General features: G+C 18.9%; 3 protein-coding genes across 3 annotated transcripts in view; all 3 read right to left on the reverse strand.

Moving 5' to 3' along the window:
• Window positions 1-462: 462 nt before the first annotated feature.
• PF3D7_0401800 (Plasmodium exported protein (PHISTb), unknown function) lies at window positions 463-2,324 on the reverse strand (the record flags this gene model as incomplete). The annotated part of the gene is made up of 2 exons (XM_001351296.1): window positions 463-2,049; window positions 2,229-2,324. 2 exons carry the CDS (start codon window positions 2,322-2,324, stop codon window positions 463-465), a joined length of 1,683 nt encoding a protein of 560 aa, XP_001351332.1.
• Window positions 2,325-5,100: 2,776 nt separating this feature from the next.
• PF3D7_0401900 (acyl-CoA synthetase) lies at window positions 5,101-8,016 on the reverse strand (the record flags this gene model as incomplete). The annotated part of the gene is made up of 1 exon (XM_001351297.1): window positions 5,101-8,016. One exon carries the CDS (start codon window positions 8,014-8,016, stop codon window positions 5,101-5,103), a length of 2,916 nt encoding a protein of 971 aa, XP_001351333.1.
• A 3,305-nt stretch (window positions 8,017-11,321) lies between these two features.
• Window positions 11,322-11,721, reverse strand: part of PF3D7_0402000 (Plasmodium exported protein (PHISTa), unknown function) — a gene marked incomplete at both ends in the record, with an annotated part of 1,458 nt that continues 1,058 nt past the window's right edge. Inside the window, one exon of the mRNA XM_001351298.1 lies at window positions 11,322-11,721. This exon is cut by the window's right edge and continues 737 nt beyond it. Coding sequence (XP_001351334.1) covers window positions 11,322-11,721 — 400 coding nt within the window.

Below are 11,721 nucleotides of genomic sequence, written 5' to 3' on the forward strand. Positions count from 1 at the left end.
AAATATATATATAATATATATTATATATATATAAAAGAAAAAAAAAAAAAAATACATATATTACTATAATATATATATATTATATTATAAATGAACATATGACAAATATATTATATATATACACATTTATAAAAAGTTCAAAAAAATACATATAACAATAAAATATTATATAATATTTATATAAATATAAACAGAATTATATTTATATATATATATATATATATTATATATATATAATATAAACAAACATTTAAAATTATTTAATAATTTTTATTTTATTTTTTTCATATTAGATTTCTTTCAAATTAATAATGATATATATATATTATATATAATACTTAAAACATTTTATACATATAATAAATATATATATATTATATATATATGTATATTATATATTTATTTATTTATAAATTTACATTTTAATTATAATATAATAAAACCTCTTTAATCTTTATTATCTTAATCTTGTATCATGACTTTAGATTCTTCTTGAACTTTGTCAGATAATTTTCTCCATAATAATCTATTAGCTGCTATAAGCATCTTATATTCAAAAACATCAAATCCTTCACTTAAGGCTAACCATATTAAAAATACTTTTTCAAAATGCTTATCAAAATCATTATAATATAATTTAATTAATTTTTGAACATATTTCCATGCTTGTTCAGATTCTTCAGGGGTACGATGAAGTGATTTATTTTTACTTGCACAATAACATAATATCTTTCTTTTTATATCATCAAATTTTTCTTTTTCATTTTCATTAATCAAAGAATATAATTTACGTATATATTGAGTATCTGTAAAACCATCTTCTAAATCAATTAATTTCTTATTTAATTCAACATCCCTTTCATTATTATATTTTCCATGTGCTAAACCAGGTAAATGTAATTCATATTTATCCCATGTATGTTTTTTTGATAAATCTTGAAAAACAATCTTGTTCTTGTTGAACATATTAGGATCTTTAGTTCTCAATTTTTTAAATAATTTTGACAGTTCTTTGGAAAATGTTTTTGTTCTATCTGATGCATGCTTTTTAGCTTCATGTTCATCATACAAATCTAAATTCTTTAATATATAATTTGCAGCATCTTTACAATCACAACCGAATCCTCTAGTATTACTACTACAAAGCATACAATATATATTATCACTTTCATTTCCTTCTTTATTATTATCATCAACTGATTCTGCTTCTTTCTCTTCTTCCTCTGTAATATCTACGTTACTACCTTCTTTCTCATAATCTTCCAACCTTGATGAGCCTGTTGATGGAAATCGGATTGTTGAGCCGGTTGATGGTAATCGGGTTGTTGAACCTGATGTTGAACCTGTTGATGGTGATTGTGTTGTTGATGTTGATGTTGATGGTGATTGTGTTGTTGATGTTGATGTTGATGGTGATTGTGTTGTTGATGTTGATGTTGATGGTGATTGTGTTGTTGATGTTGAACCTGTTGATGCTGTTGATGCTGTTGAAGCTGCTGATGCTGATCGTGTTGTTGAAGCTGCTGATGCTGATCGTGTTGTTGAAGCTGCTGATGCTGATCGTGTTGTTGAAGCTGCTGATGCTGATCGTGTTGTTGAAGCTGCTGATGCTGCTGATGCTGTTGATGCTGTTGATGCTGATCGTGCTGTTGAAGCTGTTGATGCTGATCGTGTTGTTGAAGCTGCTGATGCTGATCGTGTTGTTGAAGCTGCTGATGCTGATCGTGTTGTTGAAGCTGCTGATGCTGATCGTGTTGTTGAAGCTGCTGATGCTGTTGATGCTGTTGATGCTGTTGATGCTGTTGATGCTGTTGATGCTGTTGATGCTGTTGATGCTGTTGATGCGGTTGATGCTGATCTTAATGTTGATGCTGTTGATGCTGTTGATGCTGATCTTAATGATGTTGATGTTGATGCTGTTGATGGTGATCGTTTTGTTGTTGATGCTAAGGAGGAGCAGCTAGAAGATTTTTTATAATCATCCTCTGCTTTTTCCTCTGACAAATTTCTATTCAACAAAATATCTCCTCCATTAGAAAAATTGGAATTCTACATATAAAAAAAAAAAAAAAAAAAAAAAATGAAATAAATAAATAAATAAATAAATATATAAATATATATTTATTATTATTATACATATAAAAATATTATATAAAAAATACAACATATTTATTATATATATTATAATAATTTATAAAAAATTAAAAAAATATATATATAACACTTACATCTAAAGTAAAATTTAAAATTACAAAAAGAAATCCAAAGAAACATAAGTGAAAGAGAGTAATGTTCATACTTCCTAGGTTGCTTATTATCTTCATTTTTTATTTCTTTTTAATTTTTTTTAATAAAAAAAAAAAAATGTAATTTTTTAATTATTTATATAAATAATATAAATACACACTAAAAAAAATATATATAATTATATATAATATATATATTTCAAACGGATTAAAACATAAAAAAGAAGAAAAATAAAAACCTATATATATATAATTATATATTTTTTTTAATTATATATAATTATTCTATTCTTATTTAATTATACATTATATAATATACAATAATAAAAATACAATACACATTATATAATATGCACTTAATATTTGCTACTATAAAAATTAACAGATTTATTATATATATATAAAAAAAATTATTGTTCCATATTAAAATAATAACATATTTTTTTTTTGTATAACGTCATACATATTTTTTTTTCTTAAGCACCAAATATATTTAAAAAGTGTATAAAAATGTTTATTAAAAAATAAATTATTTTTCTAGTTTTTTTTTTTTGCACAATAAAATAAAACTAATTACAAATTTGAAATTAAAAAATATAAAAAAAAAAAATAAAATAAAATAAAAAAAAAAATAATAAAAAAAAAAAAAAAAAAAAAAAAAAAAAAAAAAAAAAAAATGAATAAATATTTTATCTTGTAAAAAGTAAAATAAAATCCTATTCAAAAAAAAAAAAAAAAAAAAAAAAAAAAACACCTGAACAACGGATAATAACAAACTATTTGAATAAAAAAAAAAAAAAAAAAAAATTAATTTTCTAGTAAAATAAACTTATGTTGTTGGAAAAATATAGAAATTATCTAATTGATATATGTATATATTATATATATATATATTTTTTTTTTATTTATTTATTTATTTATTATTTAAAATAATAAGCAATTTATATATAATATATAATATTAAAATCACAAATATATAAAACAAATATGACAAATTACAACATGATTATATATATATATATAAATATATATTATATAAAATAATTAACAATTGAAATTTTTAAAACGTTACAAAATAATAAACTAGGAAATACATTATTTTATTATCTAATCACGAATAAAAAATAAAATAATAAGAAAATAAAATAAAAAATACAAAACCGAAACAAATTAACAAATATAATATAATTACTATGTAATATCAACATGGTGATTAAAATTTTTACTATTTTATACAACAGAACACAAGAAAGGAAAAAAAAAAAAAAAAAAATATATATATATATATATATATATATACATATATTTTTATATATTGCAATATAATTATCCATCATATAATAATAATAATAATATATATATATTTATATATATATATATATATATATATATATTATATACATATAGTTTTATATATTTTTCATGTTGGAGAATAATAAATATACCAAAATATTATGGAAAATATATATTATAGGAAATTATATAAATATATACACATATAAGATCTATGTATAAATATAAAATATAAAAAATAAATAAATAATATTATATTTGTTCATATATGTAGAAGAACTAAGTATATATTTCTTTATTTATCCACATATATATATATATATATATAAAATATCATTTTCTTTTCCATAGTGCAATATAATTATCCATCATATAATAATAATAATATATATATATATATATATATATATATATATATATAATACATACAAAATTATATAAAGCAAATATATTCAATGAAATAATTTCAATTAACATTTAATTAAATTGACAACCACAAAAAAAAAAAAAAAAAAAAAAAAAAAAAAAGGCATATATATATTATGCCCCTTTTTTTTTTTTTTTCATAAGTAACATTGTAACATAAACTTTGTATTTAATATTTTTGTCTCAAATTATTGTAATAATATAACCTTCAAAAATATAATATATGTTTACAAACATTTAATACTTTAACTTTTTATATCTAAATATATATATAATATATATATAATATATATTTTCATATTATACTCTTAAATCTTTACCAAATTATTCATTGTAATGCTAAATATTTTTGAAACTTAAAAAAGATAAAAATTAATTAAAAATGTAAAAACATATATAATATATATTGAATCAGTTAATTATTTAAAATATCTTAGTGAATAACAATATCAAAAATTATTTATAATATAATAAAACAAAAATAAAATAATAAAAATACATATATAAAAAAAAAAAATTATATATATATATATATATATTTAATTATATTTGAAAATATATACATATATAATGTAAACTTTAAATAAATTAGTATCTTATACAAGGAGGTAACAATTTTTTTTTTTTTTTTTTTTTTTTTTTTCTTATATGTTATACATAAAAATATAAATATATTAAAAAAATATAATTTTATGTCTAAATATAATGAGTATATTATTTCTCATTATCTAAAATTTTAAAATGTATATTGTTTATACAAAAATATTTTAAAAAATGAATTAAATTAATAAATGGATTTATCATTTGGATGACAACTTTTATCTTTTGGTATATACAAAAATTATATAACAAAAAAAAAAAAAAATAAAATAGAAAAAAAAAAAAAATAAAATAGAAAAAAAAAAAAAAAAAAAAATATATAAATAAATAAATAAATAAATAAATAAATAAAACAAAACAAAACAAAACCAATAAAATAAAATAAAATAAAATAAAATAAAACAAAAAGAATAGTATAAAATAAAATAATAATAAATAATGTTAATAAATCATTTCTGAGAAAACCTTTATATATCTTAATATACCTTTCAATTATTTTTTATTTCATATCCCAATTATTGAACTTCCATATTATTTATGCATTGACTTGTAATTCGGGTACATTTGGAACTCTTAATTGTTTTAAGTTTGTTTCTTTAACTATTTTCTTATTTGTCGGAAAATTACATACAGCATTATTTTGTTCACATTTTAAAACATTTCTTTGTTCAGGTTTTGATATTTTTGATTTTGTTAATCGTTCTTTTGCTTTCTTTTCATTTTTTTCTTCACTTTTTACCTCACTTTTTACCTCATTTTTTACCTCACTTTTTACCTCACTTTTTACCTCACTTTTTACCTCACTTTTTACCTCACTTTTTACCTCATTTTTTACCTCATTTTTTACCTCACTTTTTACCTCACTTTTTACCTCATTTTTTACCTCATTTTTTACCTCACTTTTTACCTCATTTTTTACCTCACTTTTTACCTCATTTTTTACCTCATTTTTTACCTCACTTTTTACTTTATTTTCCCCTATATCGTTCTTTTTATTTTCCTTTTCTTCCTTCTTGCCACCACTCTTTACACTACTCTTACTATCTGTACTACTGCCTTTTAATTTGTCTTCATATTTCTTTTTAACTTGATCTATATAAAAAGAAAAATCTTTAAATACATTGAATCTTCTTATTTTTAATGTCGGAGTAAGGTAATTATTCATGTCCCACGTTTTGGAAGTCAAATATATGTCATTAATAATATTATATCTGTTTAAATTGGTTTTCTTATATACTTCCATCATCTTCCCCTTTACATAATCAACATAAATAGATTGATTTAATATTTCGTCAATTAATTTTTCTGAATAATTCTTTTCATTAACTCCAGTACCTTCTAACATATTATCTTCTTTTAAACATTTGAACAATAAACTTTTATCAACAGATATAATGGCCAGAGGACCATCCATAGAATCATCACCATATGCAACACAAAAATTTACAAAAAGAATCACAGAATAAAGATTATTTAACATATCGGTCTCTATGTATTCTCCTTGAGATAATTTAACCAAACCCTTTGATCTATCTAAAAATGTTAAAGAACCATCTTCATTTATTTGAAAAACATCACCTGTTTTAAAATAACCATCATCAGTAAATGCATTCTTTGTATATTCTCTTTCTAAAAAGTAACCACTAAACATAGAATCACTCTTAACAAATAATTCTCCTTTAGGACATAAATCATTCGCCTTATATTTTTCCCAAGAAATTAATTTATATCTGGTACTAGAAGAAATAGGTCCACCTACATTTTCAGTATTACATCCTAATCCATCTTGTACAAACAAAGCACCAGTCGATTCAGTTAATCCATATCCTTGAATATAATCAACATTTAACAAAACACATAATTCGTCAGCAATTTTTGAAGATAATTTACCACCACCATTTAATAACATTTGCATTTTTGGATTCACATTACCTTTTATTCGAGAAGATATATTAGTACATTTCTCAATAAATTTACCAAAAGATCCATTATTAAAATGTTTACGTAAAGATAAAATATTTTTTACTAACGATTTTTTTAAAACTGGCAAATTATTTATTTCTGTCATAATATTTGTATATATTCTAGTAAACACTTTAGGTACACCTGCAAGTACCTCAACATCTGAATTATATAAATCTTTAGAAAAACAACTAATATCCTTACTCGATATATTTATTTTTATACCAAGAATAACAGCCATATAAACCAAAACTCTCTCAAATACATGTGATACAGGTAAATAAGAAAAATGGGTTTTCGGTTTCATGTTTTTTATTACATTATGATCACATAATGGTGCTACTGTGCTATGAAAATTTTTATTGCTTAACATAACACCTTTTGGTTGTCCAGATGTTCCAGAAGTATATACAATAGATGTAATGAAATCAGGATCTTCATTCTGAATCTTCATATTTGTCTTTTTAATACCCTTTGTCATATTATCAAATTCTATAATACTTATTCCAAATTCCTTGGCTTTCTCTTTTAAAACATTAAGCTTTTCTAATTTTTCCTTATCATATTCAAATGACCCTGAGCTAACATCTTTTTCTAAATTGGAAAATTCATGTAGTGCATTTTTCCCCCCCTCCCCCTCTCTCTCGGTCTTATTCTTCTTATTATTAATACTGTTGTTGTTGTTGTGGTGGTGGTGGTTTTTTTCGTTGTCTTTGTTATTTTTGTTGCCTTTGTTATTTTTGTTGTCTTTGTTATTTTTGTTGTTTTTTTTATTGTTGCTGTCTTTCCTTAATCCTTCATATTTCTTTTCATCATCACTTTCTTCCTCGTTAATACCTTTTTTCTTATATTTAACTAAAGTATCTAATATTATTAGTTTTTTCAAATGTGGTAATTCCTTTATATGACACAATAAACCTTCAACCAAATCTAAATCTATACATAACCATTCTAGCTGTGTTCTTTTTAAAATATCTACAATTAAATCTATGCTAAATTTAGAATGCATTACTATTGTAGTGACACCACTCATCATACATCCCATATCGGTAACTAGCCAATTTATAGAATTACTCCCATATAAACCCAATAATTTAAACATACCATTATTTTTATCTTCATCATATTTCCTGGCTTCAATACCTTTCCCTCCATAAGTATCTAAAGAATGACTAAATGAACAAACCTTTTCATAAAAGGTTCCATATGTCATAAAATTGTTTATTTCACCACAACTATTTTCTACGAAACCTATTTTATCATTGTCTGATTTCTTTTTTTCTAATAATAATTTCAAAATGTGTTTAAAAGTATATACAGAACTTTTCTTCTTATGATCTTTTATACAATATACATTTGATTCTTCTTCATTGCATGCCTTTTCATATATTTCTGAAAAACACTTCGATCTTCCATTTATTTGTGTTACATATCCTATCACAAATATTAGATAAATAAAAAAAGTACATACGGTAAATATAATATTCATAATATAACAAAAAAATAAAATAAAATAAAAAATAAATTAAACCATTTAAATATTATATATATATATATATATATATAATAATAATATAATTATTTTCTAAACAATAATATTTTCAAAAAAAATATATATGTATTTTATTATAAATTAGGAACAAATATATTATTATGTTACATTTTTGGAATTATCATTAGAATATATTATATATTTATATATATATATATATCTTTTTTTTTCTATGTATTATTATTTAAAATGATGATACATATATATATAACATAATAAAACGTATTTCATCTCATAAAATAATATTTTACATACAATCTTGGTAAACTCTTTAATAATTATTCCCTCTTGTTCTATATATTTTAACCACTACGCAAAAAGAAATTAAATAAATAAAAATATATTATATATATATATATATATTACAAAAAAAAAAAAAAAAAAAAATAGAACAAAAACAAGAGGGATATTTTTATAAAATACAAATATAAAACATTTTTATAATATTATAAAATATTATTTGGTTCATTATTTATTATTATTATTATTATTTTTTTTTTTATTTTTATTATTATTATTTATTTTTATTTTTTTTTTCATATGGTATCCTAATATTGAACTGTACCTTATATGTTATTATATTTACAATAACATAAAAACAATTTATAATTTATAATATTTATATATAATTTATTATATTATTATATGCACTACCATTATACATGCTTAAATATTTCGATTAAATCTTTATATATATATAATATATATATAAGCCTATTTTCTTTTAAATAATAAAAAAAAATATATATTAATATATATATTTATATATCTAATATATGTAACTAAATAATAAATTATATAAAATGAATATTTACAAAATAGTTAATCAGGTAATTAGTAAGAGGTTAAATGTTGTTCATTTCGTATTTTTCTAAAAATTAATTTGAAAAATAATATATATATTTATATTTTTCAACTTATAAAAAAATATAATAATATATATTTCTTAAATTTATTCGTCAAATAATCTATATATTATATAATTTTTCTTTTTTTTTTTTTTTTGTTTTTTTATTATTTCTTGGGTTTTTTTTTTATTATCATGTTATAATATAAGCTAATTTTTTAAATTAATTCTATTTAAATATTTAAAAACCGACTTTTCAACTTTTACAACATTTATAATTGTTCTATACAAATATTCTATCTGTTCACAGAACCACTTACCATTTTAAAAAAATATATAAATATAAAAAATTAAAAAAAAAAAAAAAAAATACATTATAACAATTATTTTCCCTTTCTATATTTTTAACATATATTATATTTTATGTAATTAATAAAAATAAATAGGAAATAAAATTTAAACAATAAAAATATAAGTTTATATATATATATATATTTATTTATTTATTTAAAGTGTTTATCCTTATAGATTCAAATAAATACAAGTTTATTATATTTCAAAATATTCATTATTCTTTTTAATAATGATTTAATAAATATATTATTTTAATTTTTTTATAATATATTTTTACTTAATCTTTAAAAAAAAAAAATAATAATAATAATAATAATTATATATTATAAATAAATAAATATATATATATATATATATATATATATATTACATTATATTTATAATGTTAATTCATAATAAATACTTTTAATAAATATTACTTTTATATATATTTTACAAATTACATTTAATTTTTTCAATTTTATATTCATTTATATATTTCATAGTATCAAGTAAAATATATTAATATATATATTTATACCTAATGTTTGGTTTAATTTTAAGAAACGTCCTCATTTTATTTATTCTCATATATAATATATATATATATATAATATATTATATGTTTTCCTCTTTTTATGTCATATATTCTTTTAGAAAATATCTTTTATTTTATCTTATTTCCTTTATTTATTATTTTTTTTTTTTTATATAGTCCAATTTTTTCATATATATATAATACACCTATATAATTTAATATAATACAACAGTTTTATATAAATATATATTTATAGTGTTATATAATTATATTATTTTATATTCATAAAGGAATAATATTTATATAGCAATATATCGTAAACTTTATATTTCTTTTTTTTTTTTTTTTTTTTTTTTTTTGGTTTACCAAAACTTATTATAATTTCTATTTGTCCTTTAATTAATTCGATATATTATTTTATAAATGCAAAACAAAAAAAAAAAAATATACATATATATACATATATATATATATATATTATATTTATATAAATTTTCCATGAACAAGTAATAAATTTTATGAATTGTTCAGATTTTTTGCAAAAGTGTTCATAATATATAAGGTGTAAAATGAGAATTTATTTATCATTCAAAATTCATACTCTATAGTAAATTTCCAATTTAAATAAGATATTTTAAAGAACAAATTATATATTGATATGATCCTTAAAAATTAAAAATATAATTTGTCTTTATTAAAAAAAAAAAAAAAAAAAATTAACCTTCAATAGTTAAAATTTTATATATATACATATAAAATATATTATTTCTTTTGATAAAATAAAATATATATATATATATATATAAACACATTTATAAATTAATACACATACATATATATATATATATATATATATATATATATTATTTTTAGAAGTACTTATTGTTATAATTCTTTCACATAATGTTTAATATAAGAACAAATCAAATATATATATACTTTTTGAACATTTACATTATTATGTTTTATGATAAAAAATATTTTAAGATCTTTTTATTATTTGATAATAAATAAATAAAAAAAAAAAAAAAAAATAATACATAAATGTTGTCATATAATAATAAAATATATATCATTTTGTATAATATTTCAAAAATGTTAATATAATTTTTGCACATTCATATATAATTAATATATTATAAAAGAATATATCTTTTAATAGGAACACTCGTTGTTATATAATCTAGTACCCTCAATAGACAATCCCTCGTGGATTATATATATATAAATAAATAAATAAATATATATATATATATTATTTAATTGTAATAATAAAACACAAAATTAATTATATTAGAATGATGTATATATTATTTCAATTTAATAGTTCTACAATAAATTAAAATAAAATAAAAATTAATTACCAAGTATATTAAATTTAACATAAGTTAAAATAAAAAAAAAAATCTAAAATTAAAGTGAAAATATTTATATACAAGTATAAATTTGATATTACTCTATATATATATATATATATATATATATATATATATATATAGTTTTATTTATTTATTTATTTTATTATTAATTGTTTTTTTTTAATTCTTTTTTCACCTCTTCCTTTTTACCTCCTTGTTTTACCTCCTCCTTTTTACCTCCTTGTTTTACCTCCTCCTTTTTACCTCCTTGTTTTACCTCTTCCTTTTTACCTCCTTGTTTTACCTCTTCCTTTTTACCTCCTTGTTTTACCTCTTCCTTTTTACCTCCTTGTTTTACCTCTTCCTTTTTACCTTCTTGTTTTACCTCTTCCTTTTTACCTTCTTGTTTTACCTCTTCCTTTTTACCTTCTTGTTTTACCTCTTCCTTTTTACCTTCTTGTTTTACCTCTTCCTTTTTACCTCCTTGTTTTATATTTTGCTTTTTGTTTTTATTTTTCTTCATATCTTTCTTACTGGTATCATAAATAGTTCCGTCTATAGGAATT

This window comes from Plasmodium falciparum, assembly GCF_000002765.6.
Source record: "Plasmodium falciparum 3D7 genome assembly, chromosome: 4".
NCBI classification, from domain to species: Eukaryota; Apicomplexa; class Aconoidasida; order Haemosporida; family Plasmodiidae; genus Plasmodium; species Plasmodium falciparum.